This window comes from Tursiops truncatus, chromosome 11, assembly GCF_011762595.2.
Source record: "Tursiops truncatus isolate mTurTru1 chromosome 11, mTurTru1.mat.Y, whole genome shotgun sequence".
Classification (NCBI taxonomy): domain Eukaryota; kingdom Metazoa; phylum Chordata; class Mammalia; order Artiodactyla; family Delphinidae; genus Tursiops; species Tursiops truncatus.
Genome location: NC_047044.1, coordinates 58764124 through 58790157, shown reverse-complemented (window position 1 = coordinate 58790157; position 26034 = coordinate 58764124). Strand labels below are relative to the sequence as shown.

Here is a 26034-nt window from a genome sequence, read left to right as displayed (position 1 = left end):
AGAACCAGTCCTCTCTGGAGACCCTGCAGCACTCAGCAAAGAAGCCAGAGGCTTCGTCCTCACATCGTTTTTAATAAATAGACAAAACCCACTGATGGATGCAGCAAACTAAGGTCAGAGGAGAGGGGAAGCCAGGGAGGGAAGAGCCCCTGAGTCAGCGACATAACCTCCTCCCCACCCTCTGGGCTTAAGGCACTTTCAGGGAGATAGGTCCTCGGGGTCTCATTATACAGGGTGAATGGGAGAGGGAAGGATTAGGGTCCCTTCTCCCCACTTTTGCATCAGGACACCACTGCCCTCCTCACCCATCCCTGATTTACCCCCTCTCATCTCACAGCATCCTAAGGGGAGGTTTGGGGGGGGTGTGGTCCTCACGGGGAGAGAGGTCTGTGCCCCTGAGGAAACAGATCCTGCCACATCCTGATGGGACACCGGCAACCCAGCCTGCCCCCTTCATCCCTAGGAGCCATCTCTGGGGAAGGGGTGCAGGGGACCCATGGGCCAGGCTGGGAAGGAGGAGGCTAGGCAGTGCCTGGCACAGGGTGCCCATCGGAGCCCGGCTCCGGGTGCCCATCCGCAGCCAGGATGGGGTGTGCATCGGGCCCTCCGCCCCGGGGGCCGCCCCAGTTATTCCTCAGGATGGTGCCCGTCTTCTCTTCCTTGAACTGTTGCCGGTCTTCCCGTGGGATCTTCACCGCGTGGTACTGGGGCACAGTGGCTTCGGGGTACCGCGCCCGCTTGAAGAATCCCATCTGGAAGAACAGCAGGCCAGACATGAGCAGGCTGCGGGGCTGAGGTCCCTGGAGCAGATGCCCAGCACAGCCCAGCCTCCTGCCTCCACCATCCCTGGGACAGAAAGAACCAACAGCAGCAGAAAGGGGCTGGCTGGGCAGCAGCTCGTGCAGGAAGCAGCCCTCACAGGTGCCACCATCAGTGCTGGGTCCCCAGGTTCTCACTGACAGCAAGAGAAAGACCAGGAGGGGCCTGAGGTGCAGGACCAAGGACATCTCCCTTGGTGCCTGAAAGAGGGGGTTGAAGGTAGAACATCAGGACTGCTGACCCCAAAGGTTTCCACACCCCCAAGATTTTTAAGAGACCCAGTAGCATCCCCTAGAACACAAACAAGAGCAGAGGGAAAACGTGGCTTCCTAGAGCCCCGCAATCTCCAGAATGATTCCTCCCAAGCCTCCTACGCACAACCCCTGTGTACTGAGCAGCATCGCCCTTAGGGCGGGCCCTCTCCTCTATGAATACGGTAGCCTGGCCCCTCGCTAAGTCATGAACATGCTGGCCCTTACCTACCAAGACAGAAATGTGCCCCTTGCACACTCACACTCAGGACTTCCCAGGACTCCTACATGCTGGACTGCACGGCACCTCCTTGCACATGTGTCTCTGCACACTCATGCCCACAGAAAAGACATGCACGGCACCTTCCTGCACTCCCCACATGCTCACAACCCCAGGAGCCCACCCAACCCTTGTGCGTGCCCCAGGCCGTGCACACTCACCCTTAGGGCCTCACCCTGACAACCACCTCCCCTCAGTTCCTGGAACTCACACCGCCCTCATGCAATCTCCTTTCTACACCCTGCACATTCCTGGTCGCCTGAATGCTGGGAGCTCGACCCACACTCACATACATACCCACACACGCACACACACGCACACACACACATGCTCACACACAACGATTACCCCACGGTCCCTGGACCCCCAGCTTCCGCAGCTGAGGGCTGCACGGCCAGACGGGCCCGGTGGAAGTTGGTGGGAAAAGATGAGCTCTGGCTGTCCCGATGGAAGAAGCCACACTGGGACGTAAGGGAGGAAGGGAGCAGAAGAGGTGGAGGATGGGAAGACTGAGGAAGGATGGGCGCCTCTACCTCTGCCTTGTCCCCCTTCCATGGGAGCAGGAAGCAGAGATTCTGGAGCCAGTTTCTCGGAGGCATCAATCCCCCCTAAGAATGGCAAGGTCCCCAACAGTCTAGATGCCCAGAGGCCTGGTCCACTGATGACTCACATTTGCCAGAGGGTGTGCTTGGTCCTGGGGAGGCCCCAAGGGCATGCATGGCTCCACATGGCCCAGATGTGGCATGTGGTTCAGGGGATGACTGCTGGTGATGGACGTGATTCTCTGTACTGACACGCGCATGAACGGGCTTTTAATGTGGAGCCCCAGACGCACACGTGATTCTGGCTACACTCTGTGTGTATGAGAATGGCTCCAGGTAGAGCCTGGTATATGGAGGTTCCGAGTTCAGTCCTGGCAACAGTCCCCTGCAGGCAGTTCTCCACACTGCTTGGCTTTCTTGGCCACAGTTTCCTTCCCAGCCTTACCCACCATGCTCTAGTTAATTCAGACCACACTTCCCTGCCTCCATGGCTTTGCCCCTCATAGTCCTGTAAGGCCCACACCCACCCATCCCTCTCCCCACATCCAGATCCTACCACCCCACCTTCTAAGGCGCAGCTCCAGGGCCACCTGCTCTCAAGCTTTCCCTCACCTGAGCTCCCACTGCACTTTCTTGACTCAGTCCACTGCCTCGTCCTGGACTACTCCCCTCCCCAACTAGACTATAAAACCCCTGAGAACAGGATCTACATCTGACTTATCTCTGAAACATCCAGGGCCTGATAGAGACCCTGGTACACGCAGGGTAAGTGCTCAATGCAGATTTGCTGAATAAATGGGAGACTGGGTGAGAGAACCACACCATGAAAGGCCACCTGCCTGACAGGGGAGCCCTGCTCCCAGCGGCATCACCCTCCCCAAGCCTCACCTTCCACATCAGCAGCACCAGCAGCGCCAGCACCAGCAGCCCGGCCAGTACAGCCAGAAGGATGGCCCACCAGGGGACTCCTTCTGCCACCACAGCCACAGGGTCCAGGTATACCATCACTGGGATCTGGGGAGCAAGGGGTTAAGGGAACAAGGGCTGGAGCAACGGGACAGAAGAGCTTCCCCTGCTTCATGCCCCCAGCCCAGCAGCTCACCACTGTGGAGGCATCTCTGAGCAGCAAGTTCTTGATGGAGGACTTCACGGTGATGTTGGCTTGAACAATCACTTCCAGGGACTTCACAGCTGAGTACTCCTAAGGGAGCAGGGAAGGAGACCCTCCTCCTAAATGCCCCCACGCCCCCACCTCCCCCGAGCTCCTGAAGTTGTAAACGGAATGGTGCCCGACACGGAGGGTGTTTCTGCCTGTCTTGGGTTGAGAGTGTGCTGCATTTGGACAGGAAGGAGGAAGAAGGAGAAGTGAGCCCCAGGGCGGGGGTTGGGGAAGAGGATGCCCAGCCCAGTGCCCCAGCCTGACTCTCACCTCCAGGAAGGTGCTGTTCCAGAGGCGGCCCCAGACATGCAGCACAGCTGCACGGTCAAAGCTGTAGAGAGGGCAGCTGAACACCACGCAGCTGGCCGTGCCCCGGGTGCAGTCCTGTGGACCAGGACCCGCAGGGCTCTGAGCTGCTTGGCCCCAGCACCCTCACAAACGTGGTCACACAGACACTGTCTGCCCAGAGCCTTCCCTCCATCCCTCCATGAGCCCCCATTTTCCCCTGGCTCTTCATTCAATATCTCTCCCATTTTCCTTACCTGGCTTCAAACTCCCCTCCTCCAAGAAGTCTTCCCAAACTAACCCTGTGGTCCAAAAGAGCAGCCTACCCCAAATCTGGGCTATTTGGCTTTGAAATGCATGGGGAGCAGGGAGGAGGTCTCTTGACAGCAACAGGAAGAGTATCTTCCCCAGTAGATGCTCATGTTACCTAATGACAGTCCCATATATTGAGCATCTATCTGCAAGGTACTTATCTCATTTAAATTCACAACTGTCCTGCAAGGTGCATATTATTATCATCCCCATTTTTCAAACTAGGAAATTAAAGTTCAAAGAGGCCAGGTGACCTGCCTCAGGTCACACAGCTAGCAAAGCTGGAAAGAGGTGGCACGGATACTTGAACCCAGGTCCAGAGTGGGCAAAGCTGCGCTCCTCCGTGAAGCCCAAACTCACTGAATGAGCAGGAGGATGCCCGGAGCTGCTGGGGGGACAGGGGACTTAGGCCCTTCTCCTTCCACGCCTGACCTAAATCCATTTGGCCCAATCCCACCTAATGGCCCATTTGCCTAAAAATTAATGTTCTATCCATCACGCTGCCTATACAGAAGAATGGCCACTTTCGAGCAATTCAAGAATCCTTGGTCAATTTGTCTAAAAGTCATTTTAAGTAAAAGAATCCATTTCAAAGTTCTTAGCAAAAAGGGTGGCCTTTCAGAAGAAATCATTCACCTGGAGAAAGCAGGACTATCCATGTAACGGGGAAACAGCAGTTACACAAGCTCATACCACCCCTGAGGTGACTTCATTTGCTTTCCACCATGCTCTCAGGGGAGCAGGGAAGCTGAGGGCCCCCAGGAAGGATGGGCTGTGGCAGCGGAACTTCCTCCCAGACAGATGCCACCAGAGCTGGCCCAACTGCTGCCTCCCCCTGCCAAGGTCTCTTTGCCTCTTTTTGCCTCTATTGCCCATCCTTTCCGCACCTGGGATTCACCTTCTGCCACCAGGCCAAGCACCCCCCGATCTGTGCCCCCCCCCACTCTCACTGCCAGCGCCATCCTAAAAGGGACGAGTACACAGAGTCTGCGCTAATCCGCTCAGTGAGCCCCGCCAGGAACAAAACCACGTGAAACAAGGAGGAAACGGGGAGGCAAAAGGGCTCGAAAAGGATAGGCTTAATGAATCACATAAATATACTATCGATTCAATTATTAGAACTTTTAAAACCTTCAAGTGTTTTTTGACATTGTGAAAATCAAGCAGGTTTCCTTATGCAAACTGACTTTCTGGCCTAAAAGAATTCAAAAGAATAACAAACAGATCTCAGAGATGGCTCAAACCACCCCCTATAAAATGTGACCTTTCATACACACGCAGGGAGAATCAACCGCGTGGGTAACGGGCTATGGTAAGTGCCCTGCTCTGGAGTGAACACCTGGTGGGCGTGGGGGAGCGGCGGCGGCGGCAGCTGCTTCACAGGTGTGATGTGAAGTGCCCTGTCACCTTGCCCCCGGTGTCTGTGACCATCACAGCTATTGACAGGCCACCCGGCACCCTGAAGCTCCCTGCCCTCCCCTCCCCCCGCCATCCTCTGTCATACCACGTGCCCCACCCCATCCTGCCTGGGCCACGTGTGCCCCGCCCTCACCAGGGTGACGTTTTTCTTCTTCTCAGCAGAGGACACTGGCCACCAGGACGTGCTGGGCTCCGGCTGCTCGTGAGGCTCCCGTGGCTCCGGCTGCCCCAGCTCCCGCCGCCTCCTGTCCCTGCTGTCCACATCCTGAGGTGGGGAGGGGGCCCAGTGAGGGACAGGTGGCACCTCCTCCCCAGCACCCTCCTCCTGGCCCCCGACCGGCCGCAGACCCCCAGCCCCATGGCATCCTTCCCAAAGTCTGACCACGCCCCACTCTGCTTCTGCAGCCCCACCCACCTCGCCTAAGCCTCACCAGGTGGAGGACGTTGGGCCTGGGGGAACAGAGTCCCCTCGTCCCCGGCCCCTGCCCGCCCTCCAGCTCCACCCGCATGGGGTACAGCAGCCACTTCCCGTTGGCAATCTCGTGGGGCCACATGATGTTGAGGAAGGCCGAGCCCAGGGTCTTGAGTGACTGGCCTTGGTTGGAGACCTGTGGGCACAAGAGAGTGCAAAGGACAGGTTCTAAATCCCCAGAGATGGAGGGGACAGGGCTGCGGGGAAGCCTCAGGAAGCATAGCTTCAACAAAGACTCAGGATCCTAGATCCAGGCACCATTCTCTGCCCACCCCAAACCCAGGAAAACCTGGAGATGTCCCCGGGAAATGCGGGGAGGCCCCAGCCAAGCAAGGGCAGGGTTCTAGGGAGAGACATCAGCCCTCCCCCCCTGTCCCCATCCACCAGCAGAGGCCCCTGGGCCCTCATGGCCTCCCCAGACCAGCAGGTGAGATGTCCAGTCAGGAATGAGCAGGAAATGGTCAACTGAGCCCTCAACACAAACACCTGCACACGGCCAAGGCCCAGGAACTGGGGGAGGCCTCGAACCAGGTGCCAGATGGGAGAAAAGCCACAGCCCTCGGGACATGTCTCAGCTTCTCCTCTGTGCCAAGAAGGGAGGGACCTCACCGGGCCACTTACCGTAACCTCATACTTGACCTTGCTGCCCACGTCCCGCTCAGACTGCATGGCGCTCTCGCCCCGCACCACACCGGAGAAGAAGAGCTGCTGGGGAATGGCCACCCTGGTGAGGAGGGGTCAAAACAGGGGCTGAGGAGGCCTGGGGCCTGATGGAGGGTCAGGAGGGTCAGGCCAGGTGAGGCAGAGCCCAGGCCTGGGTCTGGGGGTAACAATGCCCACCCCTCTGGCGGAGGTGCCCCCCTGGACAGGGCTTACCCCGTGATGGACAGCGGCAGCTCGATGAAGACACGGGCTCGGGCAGAGACCGGCCGCAGCTCCTGCTCGCTGATCCTGGAGTGTGGCAGGGGCAGGCGTGGGTAGCGGGCACAGGCACCGCCCCAAGGGATCAGGTGAGGACAGCAGAGCCCTTTCTAGGTGGACTTCAAGCCACTGCCCCCACCCTCACCCACCCTGCCCCGCCAGCCTTACGTGGCCAACAGCAGCTCCACCTCCAGCTCTGTGGTCTCAATGGTGATCCCTGAGGTGCTAAGGATGAGGTAGAAGGTGGCCTAGGCAAAGGGTGGAGCAAGATTAGAGTCCGGGAGGGCGAGGGGCTTGAGGAGGGGTCAGGGGTGAGAGAGCCACTCGGATAGGGATAAGGGCACATATGCCGACCTGGGCACCTCTCTTCATGGGGTTCCCCAGCTCACACTCAACATGGGAGGCGTTCTCATTGGACAGGCACAGCGGCTTCTCCTGGAGTGGGGAGAGAAGGAGAGATCAGCTTGGGTTACTGGAGCCCCCAAGACCCCACCCCTGCCCTGCCCCGGGCCCTCACCGCAGGGTCCAGGGCCCGGACTCCTGAATAGTGCAGAGAGGCAGGGAGGGTGACCAGGAGCTGGGCTTCATGGGCGTCATCCCCATCAGCCTGGGGCTGGGCTGGGTCCGAAGGCAGATTGGTGACCTTCAGCTCCAGGCCGATGACTGGCTGCCCACTCAGTGCAAACAGGGCTGTCGTCCCATCCGCATCCCTGGGGGGTCAGATCCCGCTCACTCTAAGATCGGAACACCTGCCCCCCCCCTCCCTTCCTCCTTCCCCCGCCAGTGCATGCTGCCTGCCCCCACTCCCTGAACCTCTCCTCCCACCCTGGCTCTCCCGAATCTCCGCACACACTGGTCCAAGCCTCAGACTCAAGAGAGTCAAGACTGGGAGTCAGGGGACCTTTGTTTCTGGCCCCAGCTCCAGCACTTACTGACCTTGGGCAAGTAACTTAACCTCTCTAGGCCTCCGTTCTCCATCTCTAAAGTGGGACTAGGAATATTTCCTGCTTCATGGGGTTGTGAAGACTTAACAGTGAGATGTATGTGAACTGTATAATTTTTTTTATATGGTGAAGGCTTGTCACTCCCTGCCAGAGGAGCCCCTGTGGGCCCCTCACTGCCCTCATCCTGCAAACTTCTGAGCTCTCGGCAGGTTCTCCCCACCTTCCACCTTCCACCCTCTCCCTGCAGGCTCAGCCCCCGCTCCTGCTGGCCCTCCCAAGGGGACTTCCTTCCGTCCCTTGATCTCCTGCCTTCCCACCCCACCTGCTCCCTCGCTCCCCCTCACATGGGCAGAGGCTGAAACTCCGTGTCGCTGACACGGGTGCAGAACCGGGCGTGGACCAGCTGCAGGTTGCTCTGACACACCTTGTCTTCACCACAGCCTTGCTTCAGAAAGTGGATCTGGGGGGAGATTTGAAGAGGGGGTCATTCCCAGGGGGTGCATGCATCGCCAAGGCGTATGGCGGGGTAGAGGATCACGGGAATAAACAACCTGAGTTCAACCCGCAGATCTGCTGCTTCCTAGCTGTGTGACACCCAGCTGGTCACCTAACCGCTCTGAGCTGTGTCCTCATCAGTAAAATGATGGGAGTATTACGATGCCGTGGTAGAGAGCAGCAGGCTAGTCCACAGCGAGGCCGCATTTCCTTGGCCTTTCTTGCATGTAACTAAGTCCCAGACTTAGAACGTGAAGAGAAGTAAAGAGCATCACTTCCGGACTGGCCGTAAGACCCATACAAGGAAGTCCCCGCCCCCCTCCAACTGATGGGATAGAGGTGACCTAAGGACCTTGGAGGCCACATTTGAACATGGCAGACCCCCAGCACCCTGGGCCCCTGAATGACTGCCTGTCCCCTCTGACTAGGAACGTGTGATAATTTGGGCCATTTTACATCTGTGGCCCGCCTGTTACAGCATCTAGAGATATGAGGAACAACTGGGGTAGCATGAAAGAATTTTGCAAGCTATGAATGTCACTGGCGAGGGATTCACGATCCCTGTCCCTCCCAGCTTCTTTTCCTGGGCTAAACCAGAACGCATGCTCACCTCTGTCCGCTGGGTGCTGGGCTGGTGGGCATTGAGGATGGGGGCCACGGGGGGCAGCCCCTGGGCAGGAGCCTGTCGCCGGAGCCGAGGGGTCTGGAGACTATAGGACAGAGTCACCACGATGGCCCGAAGCTTGTCTTTGACATTCTCCTGGGGAAGGGAAAAGATAGACGTGAATGCAAGAACAACCCCCAGACCCCAGCCCTGCCCAAAGCCCCAGCCAGACCTAGGACAGATCCTGGAAAGAGGCTCAGGGAGACGAAGGAGAGAGGTGGAGAACTGGGCTAGCGGGGGGAGAGCAACTGGGGTGGAGAAGGGAAGACAGCCAGGATTCAGGGCTTCGGGGACCAGACGAGAAGACGGAACCTGCCGTGGCCATCTCCAGGGCGTATAGAACTTGACAGGAGATGCAAGAAAACGGCAGGTAAAAGAGAGGCCCGAAAGGGAGCCTTCCCAAAAGTCGAGATCTTAGACTGAGGTGTGAGTGTGTTTGGGAAGAAGATGAGAGGAAGCCGGGAAAAGAGACGATGCGATGACAATGGCCCTCAGAGGCCAAGGGGTCAGCGTCCACCTGGAGCTGAAGCATAGTGTCTCCACAGACTCGGTCATGCTGGTGTTTCAGCCACACGGTGCCCGAGGCCTGGTGCTTGGGGTCATCTGGGCCACGGCTCAGGAAGGTTACACGGGGCACCTGTCCCCGGAGCCTCCGGTCCGTGTCCCCGTCTATCGTGTACTCCAGGGCTGTGGCAGGTGGGAGAGGAGGGGCGGGTGAGCTGCAGAGCAGCTCCAATGGGCCCTTCTCTGCACCCCGGAGTGACCCACCCTGACACCCAACGGGGTGAGCGTGGAGGGGCCTCACTCACCCACAGCGGGGCTGTAGCTGCTGGGCGATGCAATGTAGCTGAAACAGACCCTGAGGTCCATGCTGCGGGGACGAAGACAAGGCTGACAGGCCCGAGCCACACCCCAACCCTGCCCACTCCCGCCCCAGCCCCAGCCCCAAACTGGGTAGACAGGGGAGAACTGGACCCTGGAGGCTCCCCTCCACCCTCCCCTCGGACCTCGCCTCACCAGACTGAGTGGCCACTGGCGCAGTTGGGCTGTTCTAGGTCGATGCTTCTTGGAAGAATAGAGACCTCGTGGGAGACGTGGAGGACAGGCCTGGCCCTGGGGAAGGGGGAGTCCAGGGCACAGGAGACATGAGAACATGAGGCTGGGAAAGAGGGGAGGCGGCAGATCTGGCACTGCAGAGCGGCTGGGCCTTGGGGAGGGGGAGGCCAGCAGAGGAGGACGGCTCACCTGAAGAGCACGGCAGTGTCGGCCAGGGAGCCCACCAGCAGGTCCGGGTAGCGGTTCCCATCCACATCCAGGCCGCCCGACAGAGAGTAGCCAAAGCTCCTTATGCCCACAGCCTCGCCCTCCAGCACCTGGGGGACCAGACCATCAGCCTCCCCACCCATCACACCCCAGCCTCTGCCTCCCCCGCCCTCTGCTGCTGTGCCCCCTGGGTCCCCCAGACACCCATCCCTTCATCCCCACCACTCCCCTCACCTGGGAAGGTTTGACGACAAGCCCCAGGCTGCTCCCGTGGTAGATAAAGACTTTCCCATCCCCGTCGAAGGGAGCCCCTACAGCAAGGTCTGCAGGAGTGGGAGGAAGGCAATCAGACGTGGGGGCTGAGGGTGGGAGGCCTGAGGTCCAGGCCCCTACTTTCCCTCAGTCACTCAGTTCCATACCCTGTGTTTTCTATTTTATTGAGAGGCTACTAAGTCCTGGGCACCTTACACATGGCATTTTTAATCCTTTCAGCTACTCTCTGCAGGCATCACTAGCTCAGAAAGGGTCCTTGCCCAAGGTCACAAAGCTGGTAAATGGTAAAGCTCAGGCAGGAGCCCAGGTTGCTCCTCTCCCTGAGCCCTCAGAAGACCTTCCCCTTGACCTCAGAGGCACTTCTGCACCCCTGCCCCTCCCCCTTCCCTCCCCCCCTTCCCCAGCCTTCCCTGTCCCCAGTCACACCTGGGAAGCCATCTTGGTTGAGGTCCCCCAGGACAGCCAGACTGATCCCAAACATGGAGTCAGGAGAGCCGCAGAGCCGGAGAGGGGAGACCCCAGCCCAGTGACCCCCCTGGTTCATGTACACATACACGGCACCCCCCAGTTCTTCTTGGCGCTCAAAGAAGTAGGGGGCACCCACTACCAGATCTGTCCAGCTATGGAGAGAGAGAGACAGCCAGTGGAGTCAGGAGGAGAGGCCAGAGGCCCCTCACCCCTCCTAGACCCAGCCGCCCCCAGGCTCCCCCCGCCTCAGCCCACTCTCACCCGTCATTGTTAAGGTCAGCCACCGCCAGCGAGTAGCCAAAGCCAGAGGTCAGGCGCTCCCCGGACAGCATAACTTCAGGCACCAGGCGACTGGCGCTGTCTTTGCGCAGAATGACCACAGCACCCTTGTGGTTGGCACGGGGGGCCCCTGCCACAAAGCTCAGCTCCTCTGCTCGCACCAGACTCTTCCCCGAGTCGATGGAGAAACCTGGATGGGGGCGACTCACCAGTGAGCTGTCCCCACCAGACTCCCAGCCAGGGTAGGTCACAGCTCCTCCCACCCTGCCCCTCCCTAAAAGGGAGAGGTGCCCCCTGAGGCATCACCACCACAGCTGGACCACTCCTCTTCCCCTCCAGAGGCCCGGAAGCCCTCCCCACCCAGAGACTAAGGTCTGGCACGAGAAGCACGATGAGGTCGGCCTCAGGGACTGGGGAGGAAGGAGAAAGGCAATGGCTGAGAAGGCCAGGCCGCTGGGCTGGGGGCTGAGGCACCGGCAGGAGCTGGGCCAGGGCGCCCCCATATGATTCCCTGGAACTGCTCTCCTCTCTGCACACCCAGGAGACCCCCATCCCACCCAATGCACCTTCTTTGCCCCCTACGCCCACCATCCTGGCAGGAAGAGGAAGACTTCACACGGACGGGAGAGGAAGAAACGGGGGGGAGATGGGGAAGAGTTTGATTCACGCAAGCTTCTCCCAGGCCTCGTTTCCTCCTCTTCTGCAGAAGGACGCGGATGAGAAAGGAGAGGGACTTACCAACACAGCTGGACCTTTCTCTGCACATGCCCACCATCCATCCCTCAGAGAAAGTCCCCCAGAGGCCTAGCCTCCTTCCTTCCTAGTACAGCCTCAGCCCATCTGGATCTTCCTCCATGGAGACCCCCGTTCACAGCCCCGAGGCTTCACCCCTGGGGCCTCTTCTCCTTGGGCCTGGTTACTGCGCTCAGCTCTTGTCTGTAACCTGGGCCCAGTGGGTGTTTCTCTGGGTACGTGTTGGGGGGCAGGGCAGGAGAGGTGGGGAGGCCAGGCCAAGCCCCCAGGGCCCAGGAGGACGTGGAGGGGCGCTTACAAACCTAAGTAGCTATTCAGGGCCAAGTCTCCGGCTGGTCCTGGGAGCCGGTCAGCAGGGTCCAAAGTTTTATACACCAGCTGGTCAGGGTCTGAGCTATCAATGTTGGTCACAAAGAGCAACCCTGCGGGGGGTGGGGCAGGGGAGACACCAGGGGAGGGACATCCAGAGGAGGGGCCACAGAGTGGGGAGACAGAGGCAGACAGAAAGAGGAAGAAGTGGAGAAAGAATACGAGAGAGACAAACAGACCAGAGAGATAAGAATCAGAGACAGAGACAGAGTGAGGGACAGAGACAGAGACGGAAGGATGGGAGCATGGAGAGAGAGGACAAGAGAGAGAAGCAGAGGGTTAGAGCGGCTCCGGGCCGGGGAGGGGTCCCTACCAAAGTAGCTGTTGGCAGGGACAGGGATGAGGCGGGGGTCCTGCTCCTTCTCACCCCCCGCCTCGTAGGGCCCGTCGTCCAGATGTGCCAGGTCCGCTGAGCCCTGCACACAGAGCTCCACCCTGGCCGTGCCTGCAAGGACAGACCTGTTAGTGCCCAGGGCAGGGAGCACGGAGCACCCGCAGGCTGGGCGCTAGTTAGACAGGCACCCAGGGAAGCCCCTCCTCTCCTTTCCAGCCCTATCTCCACCCCCTCCCGGCCCAAGCTGCCTGGGGTCCCCCAGACTTGGCATCACACTCACCGAGTGTCAGCCCGGCCAGCGGCAGCGTGCGGAGATGGGAATGGGAGTGATGAGGTGTGGGCTGGTGTGTTGGAGCATGCGGGCCCCGGCTGGGCATGTGGGAGCTCATGCCAGCATGTTGCGGAACTCTCGGCCATGCGGAGGAGAGGCGATGGCCCCATTCGTGTGCGTGCTGGCATGGCTGTGGTGAGAAGCGTGGCAGGGCCCCAGGGCTCCACGGCAGTGAACATGTGGGCGTGCTTGGCCACATGCTGCCCCCAACCCCCTCTCTGAGGTACTGGACATTTTGGTTCCCTTCTCCCCTCCCCAGGGAGTCACTCACCCTTCCAGTTATAGGTTCCTGGGGCCCCAAAGAGGAGGTAGTGGCTGTCGGGGGAGAAGGCAGCAGCCGTGCCCTGCTGGCAGAACCCAAATTGCTCGTGGCCCTGGGGGCGTCCCTCACAGAACTTCCACTCCCCGCCATCCAGCTCATCGCGGACGGCCAGATCCTGGCTTAGCACAAAGCAGCGACCAATCACGTCCCTCGTCTCCAGTGTCTGGTCCACACGCTGCCGCGCCTCGTATCGGTGTGCACAGGTCTGTGGGAGAAAAGGAGAGGGGGTCATTCCACTGTGAGGGCCAGGACCCTGCTCGAGCCACACTGCCCGTGTGCAGACGTTTGGCAGACACTGGTTCACTTGCACACGGGTGCACGCACGCAGGTGCGTACAGGCGCGCGCACACACACAGACACATCTGCCAGCATCACTCGGGCACCGCCCCCCAGCCCAGTGTAAGGCAGGTATATATATAATCCCCTGCCCTATGCTCTCTGCACCCACTTCTTCACCCTGGCAGGAAGAAACGCTGTTGTACATTCTGCCCGGGCACCCACAGCACAACTAAGCCAGCACCCAGAACTCGTGTCTCCTCGATCCCGCCAGATGGGACTACCCCCAACATGCCCAGCTTGGTACTGCCTCTGAACCTTTCTGAGCACCGCCACCTTGTCTGCAAAGAACTCCCTCCCTTCTCCACTCTCCAAGTGTTGCTTATTCTGGAAATCCTGGCTCAAATCACCCCACCTGCAGGAGTCTTTGCTCTCCACTCCTCCCTTGAACTTGTATAGACTGAGGACCATACCACTCACTTAGCATTAACCATATTCTGCCCCATAGAGACTTACTGTTTGTGCACGTTAGTGATAACACAGAGAGAGAGAATGAGAATCTCTGGAACTATGCAGGAGGCTAGCTGAGAACCAGGCTTTTCCCTGAGTTTACACGTCCTCTCTCAGTAACTAGCACAATGCCTGATGTATAAAACGTTCTCAGTAAGTTTGACAAATCAGTGCATGGATGAACGGTTAGATATTTTTAAATTTATAAGGACAGGGACCATGTCTTACACCTTTTTGTATCTCTCTGAGGTCCTCAGAAGCGGACCATCATACCATATTGCCAGCCTGAGTTCTGTAAGCACATCTGTGCATATGCACACACCATACACACACACACACACACACACACACACACCACCCTTGCATAAGTCACAAGAAGTGGTACCCACTGCAATTATATTACCGTTACAGAGTCAAACTGTTTTTCCTTCTTTTTAAAAATTAATTTTCATGACCTTTTTCAATAAAAATAGTAAACATTAAAAGTCAACAAAAAAAAGATATGGTACTCACAACAATCTTGCCCCCAGGTCCCTGGCTCCGAACACTGACTCCCAACCACTGGTTCTCCTTACTCTCCTTCTGCACGTCAGCTGGAGGCGGGACACTGGGAATTAGGGGAGGAAAGAGGAAGCCAAGTCCTCCCCTCCCCTCCTCCTGGGCCCCCCACCCCACCCCCACAGGGCCCTCACCTCCCCGGTCGATGTCCACTCTGTAGCAGTCAGTCTCTTCCAGGCTCAGGGGGCAAGCGAAGAGGCCTCCAGTACGATTCGCCTGCTGCCCAGGCAGGGCCAGGGCCTGGGGAGCGCCCACCAGCAGCCTGCACGGTGGGGCAGCGGCAGGAGTTGGTGGCCACCTCCCCAGAGCTGCCCAGGCCCAAGTCCTCGGTACCAGGCAGAGTGTTGAAGGACTAAGGCAAAGGGCCAAAAGCCGGTTTTCCCATGTCCTGATACGGGCAAATTAACACACTTGGCCGTGCAATCATCACATTACGCATGCACATACCATCTGGATGAAGAACCACATACATAGTAGATACACACACACACACACACACACACACGCGCGCGCGCGCGCGCGCGCCACCCAAGCAGCCTGGCCAGCACTGCTGGTTTGAAAGAACCGCCTGTTCCCAGCACCTGTTCCTGACCAGCCCTTCCTACCCCCCACTCCCTGGCCCCATCCCCAAGCTCTGCCCTCCTCCCCAACCACAGTTCAGTTGAAACCTTCCAAGAAATGCCAAAAATGCTGGGAGCAAAAGTAACAGCACCATGAGGTGGACCAGGGACCAGCAAAAGTAACAGCACCATGAGGTGGACCAGGGACAAGCAAGAGACGAGATATGGGTCCGCCTCCCTCACCCTCTCCTCGGGGATCTGTCAAAGACCCACCGCCCAGCAACCGTGCCAGCCCAGGATTCTATCAGTCACACCGGCTGGCATGGAGGTAGGGGCAAGTTTCTCTTTCTGTCTCCAATCCTAGCCCCGTTCTCCCCATACATCCTGAATCCCCTACCCCATCCTTCCTTCTGCTCCCCCTGTCCATGATTTTCCCCATTCCTCCCCCCCGCCCCACCCCGGCCCAGCCTGCTCTCCTACCTCCCCCTCAGACGCTTTCCCAGCTACAACTTTCTTGGCAGGACAATTTTCCATGATCACAGCCAAGGCTTCTTCCCCAGGGGAGGACTGTGCTGGCAATGGAGGTTGCCTGGGTCCCCTGGGGAGGACCCCCAGGCCAGGAGTGAAGGAGAGAGAGAGGTGAGGTGATTGGCACCCAGTTGGCTACAAGGATCTTCTCTTCGCAGAAGGAGACTCAAAAGCGTCAGCAAGACAAACCTCGAGGCCTCTCTCCCCCGCTCTTTTCCTCCATCGCCCTCGCTGGGGCGCAAGGCCCAAAACTGTGTGGGGCAATACTGCAGACAGGCATCTGTGGGGCACTGTGCCAGTTCTGATGGGGCACAGAGCCATTCTCCCTTCCCACAGCTCCTCCTCGTCTCTTAGCAGCTGTCACCCCGTGTCAGAGCCAATGTCACGAGAGAGGGGGATGGGGAGTGTCAGGGAAGAGAGCATACACTGGGCATTCGTTAACAACTATTTATTGAGAACCTACCATCTGCCAAGCCCTGTGTCAGGCACTGGTGATACAAGGAAGTAATATTTATTCAGCACCTACTATAGGTCAGGCCCTAGGCCAGATGCCAGGGATATGAGGAATTAACGTTTATGACTCTCTACTAGGTGCCGGGCACCAGGCTAGGCATGTTACCTGCATTATCTCATTTAACCTGCACAACAATCCTATGTGAGGATTCTTTGCTTCTCTTTCAGATGAGGAAACTCACTCAGAGACATTAGTTGGATGCTGGAATTCAAACCCACACATGCCTAATTCCAATATCCATGCCTTTTCCACCCAATGACTGGCCACCTTCCGAAAAGGAAGACAGGGATGAGGAGAGGAGGGTACCCAAGCAGAAAAAGAAGCTAGGTGGCATGGCCAACCTTCAGACACGTCCATGGTGCTCCCACCTCCAAACACAGAGATGGGGAGCCCTTGGAGGACTGGGGCTGCCTCATTCATCTTTGCATTTGCCCCCTAGGAGGCGCCCATATGGAGGACACCTGGACCCACACATTATGCAGGCTCACAGAGACACGCAGTGTCTCAGCTGGTCAGCGCAGAACTAAGCACCAGGAGACGCTAACGGTCGTGTTTAATGCTCACATCTCCCCTGGAGGTCATGAGTAGGGAGTAGAGAGGAGGGGAGGGGTCCATATGGAGGAAAGAAGCTGAGTGCATAGCTATGACCGGACCATCCCACCTGGAACAAGAGTTCCCACACACAGCCTCTCCAGTCCCTCCACCTCTGCCCCAGCCACACACTCCCTCCCGGCTTCATCCCATGGTCCCCAGCCACCCCAGGCCTCTGGACAGAACAGTACCCACAGATGCAGCCACTGCAGAGAGAAAGGCAGCTAGGAGCCAAGGACTCCCCGGGAGCCTGGCTAAGTGGAGGTGAAGGAGTAGCCCAGTACCTCTGCACTTCGCAATTCCCCGTTCACTCCAGGCCCCAACCCAAGTCCAGCCCACTCTGACTCTCTCAATCTGGGTGGCCCTCTGGGGAGGGTGCTTGGCCTGAAAGGTTGGCTCAGCCCGGGGGGTGCTCCAGCCAAGCCTTTGGATCCAGGCTCGCTGGAAGGCACTAAAGCTACGCTCCAGCTCTGTGGATCACCATACAAGAAAAGAGGTACCAACACTTTCATAGCACCCACTGTGGGCCTCGCACTATTCTCAGCATCTTACATGTGTTAACAACTCTTTCAATGCTCACAACAACTCTATATGGTAGTACACTTGACGGTATTACGGTTGATGGAAATAAATGAGGCTGAAACCACAGAGCAAAGAAGGTTACACTTCAAAGTCTCATCCGGGGCCAGATTGAAGGACATCAAACTTGGTGATGTCTTTCGATCAGCGAGTGCTGGGGAAGGTGACCTGCAACCCCAAAGCCAGGGACGTAGCGAGGTATCTGGCCTCTCACAGGCCACCAGACAGCAGAGCGCCCCCTGCTGGGACAAGAGCAGGGTGAGGCGGTCAGGCCCCTCTGAGAAGGCCCCCAGTTTGGCTCAGGGGCCACCATCAGAGACGAGGGGGAAATGACAAGAGACCAAGCTATTAAAAATAACCTAGAATTTGCCTGGAAATAGCTCAGAGAGCTCAGCATGTCCTAAAAAGGCCTCCAGTCCTAGAACTCTAGCACATGGGGGGAGGGGGGAGGGAGGGAGACAGAGATGAGGGAGGAAGCAGATAGAAGGCTGAAGAAGAGATGAAGTCGGTAGTTTTCCATTGCTCCCAAAGTTTGGGGGACTGCTTGACCCTGCTCCCTGATGACAGGGATAATGGAAGAAGAATCAGAGCGAGCCCCTCCTCCCTGAGCAGGGGAGAGAAATGAGCTCTTGTCCCTACGCTCTGCCCCCAGGCCAATAGCAGTGGGGAGAAGATAGTCCCAGTGGACAGCACTGATCCCAGTAATGGACACTTAGTGTGGCTTAGGCACTGGCCTAGGAGAGAAAAGTCCCCAGGCAGGAAGGGGTGGGCCGCTTTCTTCCCCTTCCTGCCTGTCTTTTTAAAATCGTATAAGGAGCTGGGGCCAATAGTACAGGAAGCATGACAGTCACAGGCCCCATAAGTGTGTCTTTCTCCTACAGGTCCCGAACTGATTAGAAAATAACCAGAATTGTCCTCTGCCCCTCACTCTCCCTGCCTCTCCCCACTGCTGAGATTCCTGGAGCTGGAAATTTCCTGAGGAGGAGGAAGGGGAACAGCCTGGCCAGCATCCTTCCTGGATCTCTCTCACTGCTGCTGCTGCTGCTACAACTTTGGAGGCTCTGTTGTCTGCCACCCTCTTATCACCAAACCACATAGTTCAGACTGCCAGACCCTCCCAGGTCCTCTCCCAGCCTTCCTGTGGTCCTGAGCCACAGAAGCGGCAGCCCAGTGTCCTGATGCTCTCTTTCCATCCCATGGCAATGGCCTGGCAGGAAGTTATTTCTGGAGTCTACCCTCCATCCCTTCACGGCACCTTCAGCATCTCTGTCCTTTCCCTCTCCTCCTGACCTAAGCAGAGGCCAAATGCTCAATCTCCCTCCCTGAGGGAGCTCAGCCCCCAGAAGGAGGGGAGCCACAAGCCCTGGGACTGGAGCAAGAATGCAAGTTGGGGTGAAAGGTGAAAGGAGACAGCTCGCAGCCAAGACAAGGACCTTGTTCTCCAACTTATCCCCAAAGCAAGATGCTGGGTCTCAGACCCAAGACAGGCAAGGCTCCAGGCTGGGGTGTGGGTTATCTGTAGACAGCCTGAGTCTTGATGGGGTTGGAAGATTGAGAGATGGGGCGGGCCGGGGGGGCACCTGTGGCTCGGGCACGGGGATTCTGCGCGGGTGTGGTGACTCACCAGCTTTGGGGTCCGGGCTGCAACTGCCGATGCAGAGCCACAGAGAAGCCAAAGAGGCTCCCTGGCTCGCCCTCCTTGCGCAGGGCGCCCATCACGTCCAGATTGAAGGCGACAGCCCCTGGGAAGAGCAGTCCGACAAGCAGGGAGCCAAGAAGGTAACAAATGCCAGGGGCCCCCCATGGATCGCGGCCCGGAGTCCCTGCCATGGGGCGACCCCCGCGCGCGCTCCGGGAGAGCGCAAGGAAATCCGCTCGCGCCCCGAGTCCCAGGTCTCCCGAGGCGGGTCTGTGGTCTCCGAGTCTCGCTGGTCCTTCAGGGGGTCTCCCAGTCTTCCGCCTCGCCACCCCTCTCCCGCCGCTCCGCCGCCCCAGCACCAGCCAGGACGACTGCAGCGGCCGCAACCTCTGGTCCACTCCGGCTCCCGCCTCCTCTCCCACGGGTGCCGCCCCGGCCCCGCCCTCGCCCCGCCCCTCAGCCTCGCTGCAGGTGGAGGCCGCCGGAGTCGCAGAGGGATGCCCAGGAGGGTGGCTCCGGGTGGGAACCCTCCCAGCCCCACCCCACCTCGGGCGCCGCCCCCGCCAGCGCTCTCCCTTTCCCCCGACTCCTGCCCTAGCCCGCGAGCGGTGGAGGCGGCGTCTGGGAACGGGGAGGGAGTGAGAAATACGGATAGAAAGGCGCCGAAAAAGACGAGCGGCGGGGGGCGGGACGGGTAAGAGATGGGAAGTGGATGAGGCTCAAGGGCAGTCTGGGAAGAGAGAAATGCAGAGAGAAAGATGCAGATGAGTCCGGAGTGGTCCCTTAATGCTACCTTCTCCTCATGGACACACAGAGCACCTCTCCTGCTGTTTGAATCAAACCATTTCCCATCCCATCCCATCCCACCTCTCAGAGTCCGGCCTTGGCGACGGCTCTGCTAGACACATACATCGTCAGCGTTCAGAGAAGCAGAGGAAAAGAGAGGCGAGAAGAAAGAAAAACTCAGCAGGCCTGGGGAGGGGAACAAAGGAGGCAGGTAGAAAGAAAACTGAAAGAGAAAAGAGATTGAGAAAGAAGGGTAAGAGTTCGATCAACAAGGACGGAATGAAGGGAGAAAACAAGGAAAAGACTGAGGGTGATATAGGAAGAGGAAATTAAGCTGGGGGGAAAGCATGGACTGTCAAAGAAGGCCAAAAATGTGAGAGATTGGCCCCAAGAGGGAGAGAGATGGGAAAGATGTCTCTGGCTTCCAGATCCTTCCCAGAACCGTACATTTCCTACCCTCCAAAGGGGAAGGGATTGGAGGGGACAGGGTCCTGCGCTGGCCCAGGCAGGATCGGGGTGGGGCTTCCCAGGGATGTGCACAGGGACTTGCCCCTCTGCCTCTCCCTTCCCCCCAGGCTGAGACAAAGGCAAAGGGGGGGAGGACATTTTCCAACTGTGCTATTTATAACTCTAATCCAGAAATGGGGCCAAGAAGAGAGATAGGAAATAATTTGACACAACTGGAACCTCACTTGCTGCCACATCCCGTTCCTGGTTCTCTTTCTTACTGGGTGTTGGTCTTGGGTATACCCATCTTTCCATTTTTCTCCCTTCTCTCTCTCACCCTCTGGTTTTGTCTCATCCCCAGCTCTGTCTTTATCCCCCTTCTTGTCTCTGTCACTTGGAATCTTTCTAGACTATTTCTCAATGTCTCTAGTATTTCCTTTGCCCCCCAAACACTATCATATCCTTAAGACTCTCTGTTCTCCCTCCCTGTCTTCAAAGCTCCAGTATGTGTTCTCCCTAATTCCTTTTCCCATGTTCCCTTTGCCTCTCTTCCTTCTTTTTCCAGGATTATACTTAAATTTTTTTTTTAATTTTTTTAAATAGGCTCTCACTCTGCTGCCCAGTGGGACAAGCCTTGCCCTGTGTAAGTTTCTACACGTTTGAAAGTTTGGGCCTCCATTTCTGCAACACTACACTTGTGGCCATCCCCTCCAGGGGACCAGCACACCTCTAAACAGGTGCTGTCCAGGTAATTCAGCAGGCTGGCCCCTAGATCCTACTTTTATCATCCCCCAGGTATGCGCTCTCCATTCCTTTTCTATCTCAGAGCCCAGACGATGGAGAAGAGCTGCTAGGAGACTGCAGAGGAGTAAAATCAGGATAGAACCCAGACTCCTGACTCTCAGCCCAAACATCCGACCGGGGTCAAAATGCCTTCAGAGCCCCAGCTGCCTCTCTCTCTGCACCTGCAATCCTTGCCTCCCTGCATCTCTATTCCACTGGCTCCTGCTAAATCCGAGGCTGAAATCAGACGCCAAGAATCTGCTTCTGACCTCCTCTGCCCAAATATTTGAGAAGTCACCTCACCCGCCACAGGAGGAAGGAGCAGGAAAGAAGAGAGAGAGACAGGCCACCCAAAATTAGCCTGGCTATAAATAGCCGAGAAAGGGAGGGCGGTTCCCTTTCCCAGACCGGCCCCAGACCAGCCTAGTAAGTGTAGATGTGCAGATTTTCCCTAAAGGAGAAATGAAACCAGATTGTTGGAGTGGGGAGCAGTATTTCAGGTTAAGGGGGAATGAAGAAGCCGGAGGAATCCAGAGAATAAAACAAGCTTAATATTCGAATAAACAACCTGCCAGAGAACTTTTGTATTTGAGTTCAAAGTTCAGGAATTCATTAAACTAAAACCAATGCTGGGAATTCCCTGGTGGTCCAGTGGTTAGAACCCCGCGCACTTTTACTGCGGTGGGCGCGGGTCTGATCCCTGGTCGGGAAGCTAAGACCCCACAAGCCCTGCGGCACGGCAAAAGAAAAAAAACAAACACCAATGCTGATACTATGTGTTTCCACTAATATAACAAAACTGTGGAGATGAAGAACAGATTGGTGATTGCCGGGGTACAGGGATGGGGGAGGTGGAGGTGTGAATATAAAAGGATAGCATAGGGAGTTCCTTCCTGGGGATGAAGAGCTCTGTCTCTTGATTTTGGTGGTGGTTATCAAACCTATCCGTGGGATAAGATTGCATAGAACTATGCACATACACAAATGAATGCATGTTAAAAAAAAAAACTGGGGAAACTTGAATAAGGCTTGTAGGCTAGTTAACAGTATTGTACCTATGTCAGCGTCCTGGTTTTGCTACTGTGCTACAGTTATATAAGATGCCGCCTCTGGGGGAAGCTGGGTGAAGGGGTACACAGGATTTCACGCACTATTTTTTTTTGCAGCTTCCTCTGAGTCTACAACTATTTCAAAATAATTTCAAAACATTTTAAACATTGATGGATTCCAGACCCAGCAAAGACTTTGGCCCTTGTCTGGCAGCCCCTCCCCCTCTAACAGCCCTCTTCCCCTCTGACAGGGATCCCTGTTTTTCACCTCCCCCAGATCACACATTTCCCAGCTGCTGTCTCTAGCTTAGAAGCAGACACTTCCAGGACACACACTGCAGGGTTAACTTCTCCCTATACCTCATCCGGCAGCAGAGCCTTGGAGCATATGTCCCAGGGTCAGCCTCTTCCTCCCCAACATACATGAGGACTTTCTCACCCCACCCACCTCTCCAGCACTGGAATCCTCCTGCTAGCCTCTGAATTCTGGCTGGAACCAAAGTTCGAACTATGGGAGCGACTGGGAGAGAAAGAATATAAACGTGATTGAGGACAGTCAGCGGGGAAACGCCTTGACCGCTCTGGTCTTTGAGGATCCCAGGGAAACCCCTTGCGTCTTGGGGAGAAGGACTGTGAGGTCACTTCCCACAGTGAGCCATTTAGACTGTCTTGAGGGCCCCTTTTCTTTGAGCACTGGCTTCAGGCCAACATTTGGAACTTGGCCACACCACCAACGGCCCCCTCTTGAAGCCCAGCCAGATTTCCCAGTATGAGAAGCCTTCTGCACTCACACCATGTCCTCCCTCAGTCCTCACCCAACTCCTAACAGCTCAGCAGCATCTGGCCCTAAGGCTTGGCCCGGCTAGTCAGCTTGGAGCTTGCTAATTAAAGCTATCTGAAAGACACCTCAAAAGAACAGGGAAATGAGTGGACGAAAAGAGTATAGAGTTGCATTCATTTATTCTAAGAGAAAAATAATCTGAGTGGGAAATTGTAAGCAGAGGTGGGCAGAAAGAGATTTCAAATTTCAAGAGTCATTCTCCAGATATTCATGCAGCCACTGTCCACCTCTACCAAAGGCAGGTGGAGCTGAGTTTCAACCACAGTAGACACTGAGGTTAGACAGTGAGCAACAAGGGCCCAGAAAAAGAGTAGGTGGAGGATGACCCTGGAGAGATCAACTGGAGTCCCCAGATACAGGCACCCATGTCCTCTGCCCAGCTCTAGGGCAAAGGAACAGCCAGTGTGTGGGAGAGGAGGGCAGGGCTGATGTCCGCAGAGTCCTGGCAGCCTCTATACTGTTGTGAAAATGTCAGGCAGTTGTACCAATGGGGTGAGGGTAATACAGGATGAGCCTGGCACTCTCCATGAGTCATCCTGATCTTAACAGTACAGACTCACCACTGAAACCCCCAACACCAACCCTCCCTCGTTAGCCCCTGCCCTCTGTTTCACGATCCGCTTGTCACCATTCTCTGGCACGCCGGCCAACCCCTGCCTTTCTTTCCCAGCTTTGCGAGTGAGGCACCAGGCATCTTCCAGTCTGCCTCTGTTTTGCTGGCTCACTGCGGTTGGAAGCGAAAGCCAGAGTGGGGGAGGACTGGGCCAGGCTGCCCTGCAATGCTCTCACTCTTCCCGCTTCTATTGATCAGCTCCTCTCTGGAGCGGAGCCTCTTCCCAAACACTCCCCCCACTACCAGGATTCCCTCCAACTGATGCCCCACAAGCATAGAGAGATATAATGACAAGAGACATGGGGCCGTCCCCAAAAGTGCTTCTGGGCCTCCCCCTCCTGGGTTCTCTCCCATGGTTTCTATAGTATAGTACAGTGGTTACACTCAAGCTCTGGCCTCAGATAGCCCAGATCTGTATCCTAGCTAGACCACCTATGAACTCTATTACTGCACTGCTCTGTACTGCAGATTCTTCCTCTGCAAACTGGGGATGACAGTTATTATACTTCACATGATTGTTCTAGGAATGAAATAATACACGTAAAGTGATTCACACATGGTAAGCACTCAGGATATGTTGTTAAAGAAGTACACATATAGGCAAAAACACATACACACAGTATCCAACACTTTTTATTCAGAGTTTTTATTTTGGCACTTAATGTTCTGCTTTATGCTGCCACTTAACCATTTCAACTCACTAATCCTTTGACACTTGTACACATCCCGGGATTTAAGATGCTAGTCTGCAAAGAGTTGAGTGAACTAATCAGTAATCTTCAGCTCTGACTCAGAAAATTCAAGAATGTTCTATTCTAAACCAATCAACGGGACTTCCCTGGTGGAGCAGTGGTTAAGAAGCCTGCCAATGCAGGGGACACGGGTTCGAGCCCTGGTCCGGGAAGATCCCACATGCCGTGGAGCAACTAAGCCCGTGTGCCACAACTACTGAGCCTGCGCTCTTAGCCCACGAGCCACAACTACTAAAGCCAGCATGCCTAGATCCCGTGCTCAACAAGAGAAGCCACCGCGATGAGAAGCCCACGTAACGCAACGAAAAGTAGCCCCCGCGCACAGCAACTAGAGAAAGCCCGCGCGCAGCAACTCAGAGCCAACGCAGCCAGAGATAAATAAATAAATAAATCAGCATCCATTTCTCCTCCCCCTGCAAGTAGATATAATAAAGTCAATTTCCAACTATGTAACTGAATCACAAAGTGAGAGAATGCCAAAGTTGGAAATAGCCTTAGATATGGTTTAGTGCAGTGATTCTCAACCTTGGATGCACACTAGAATCACCTGAACAGGGCTTCCCTGGTGGCGCAGTGGTTAAGAATCCGCCTGCTAATGCAGGGGGGGGACACAGGTTCGAGCCCTGGTCCAGGAAGATCCCACATGCCACGGAGCAACTAGGTCCACGCACCACAACTACTGAGCCTGTGCTCTAGAGCCCGCGAGCCACAACTACTGAAGCCCGCGCACCTAGAGCCTGTGCTCCACAACAAGAGAAGCCAACAAAATGAGAAGCCTGCACACCAGAACGAACAGTAGCCCCCGCTCATAGTAACTAGAGAAAGCCCGCGGCGAGCAGCAACGAAGACCCAACACAGCCCAAAAAATTAATTAATTTTTTTTAAAAAAAGAATCACCTGGGCTTCCCTGGTGGCGCAGCGGTTGAGAATCCGCCTGCCGATGCAGGGGACGCAGGTTCGTGCCCCGGTCCGGTAAGATCCCACATGCCGCGGAGCAGCTGGGCCCGTGAGCCATGGACGCTGAGCCTGTGCGTCCAGAGCCTGTGCTCCGCAACGGGAGAGGCCACAACAGTGAGAGGCCCGCATACCAAAAACAAAAAAACAAAAAATCAGAATCACCTGAACAACTTTTTAAAAAATAATTATACCAGGCCTCCACCCTCAGAGATCTAGTTAATTGGTCTTCGACCAAGGCATATTTTTTAAAACTTCCCCAGATGATTCTAATGTATAGACAGGGCTGAGAACCACTGATTTAATCCGATCTTCTAATTTTCCTAAGGAGAAAACCAACACCCGGAGTGGATAAGCAACTTGCCCAAAGTCACCCGGCATGTCAGTGCACAGTACACCAAGAGAGAATGTTGTAATAGCAAGAATATGTTGCTGATGTTTATAATTTTTTCTTGTTGGGGTTAATCCCAGAAGCATTTCTCTTTAGTTCAGAGAGGTATTATATAATTTACCTTTTACTTTGGCAGCAGCTTATTCTACTGGTAAGACTGAAATAAATGGGTTTGCATTCCCTGACCACAAAAGGACAGAGATGGAATTGCACATTCACCACACATAGCCAGCCAAATTAGCAAAGCTCCCTAGGAGGCCGCTGGAAGGGCCTAAAATGTTTCTTCTGGACAATGAGCAGCCAGAGCTGAGGGACTTTGGTGGGGTGGTGAGAAGAGAGCGAGCTGGAAGAGAGGAAAGCATTCCCCCCCTAGAGGGAGGAGCTGAGGATCAACTGAAAACCGACCAGAGCTGCCAGGAGGGAACGGCCAGAGAAGGCAAAGAATTTCAATGAGTCCTGGGAGCCTCTGCTCCCGCAACAACCGAACCGTGATGGACAGCCTGGCAACAACCACCCTCCTGGGAGCCTGAGATCCAGAGGAGATTAAAAACTGGTTCTGCAATGTGGGTACGAAACCCACATTCCCACACTCACCAAAAGTGAGCTCCCAATAAAGACAAGAGCTCACCTGGCCCTACTATCCCCTCCCTTCCCAGCCAAGATCCTCATTACCTACCACCCCAAGTCTCAAAAGGAGGGCGGTTCCGG

At 56.2% G+C, this 26034-nt stretch overlaps 1 protein-coding gene across 10 annotated transcripts; it reads right to left on the bottom strand.

Annotated features, from left to right (window-relative positions):
• Positions 1-56: 56 nt before the first annotated feature.
• On the bottom strand, positions 57-25957 carry ITGA7 (integrin subunit alpha 7). Of its 10 annotated transcripts, XM_033866533.2 has the most exons (26): positions 18696-19037; positions 14434-14561; positions 14255-14334; positions 12905-13160; positions 12282-12413; positions 11902-12021; positions 10829-11036; positions 10526-10719; positions 10061-10149; positions 9809-9936; positions 9581-9676; positions 9373-9434; positions 9081-9250; positions 8510-8659; positions 7749-7864; positions 6978-7170; positions 6815-6895; positions 6629-6708; positions 6416-6490; positions 6161-6263; positions 5499-5675; positions 5201-5332; positions 3322-3435; positions 2995-3093; positions 2781-2906; positions 57-752 (listed from the first exon to the last, which is right to left on the bottom strand). In XM_033866533.2, the coding sequence occupies exons 1-26, from the start codon at positions 18899-18901 to the stop codon at positions 522-524; spliced, it is 3546 nt and encodes a 1181-aa protein (XP_033722424.1). In that variant the 5' UTR covers positions 18902-19037; the 3' UTR covers positions 57-521. The 10 variants fall into 10 exon arrangements, 9 of the variants coding, with proteins under 9 accessions (XP_033722424.1, XP_073644645.1, XP_033722419.1 ...); XM_073788544.1 differs by lacking the exons at positions 11902-12021; positions 18696-19037 and adding an exon at positions 24879-25957; XM_033866528.2 differs by lacking the exon at positions 12282-12413 and having other exon boundaries at positions 18696-19117.
• Between the last annotated feature and the right edge of the window lie 77 nt (positions 25958-26034).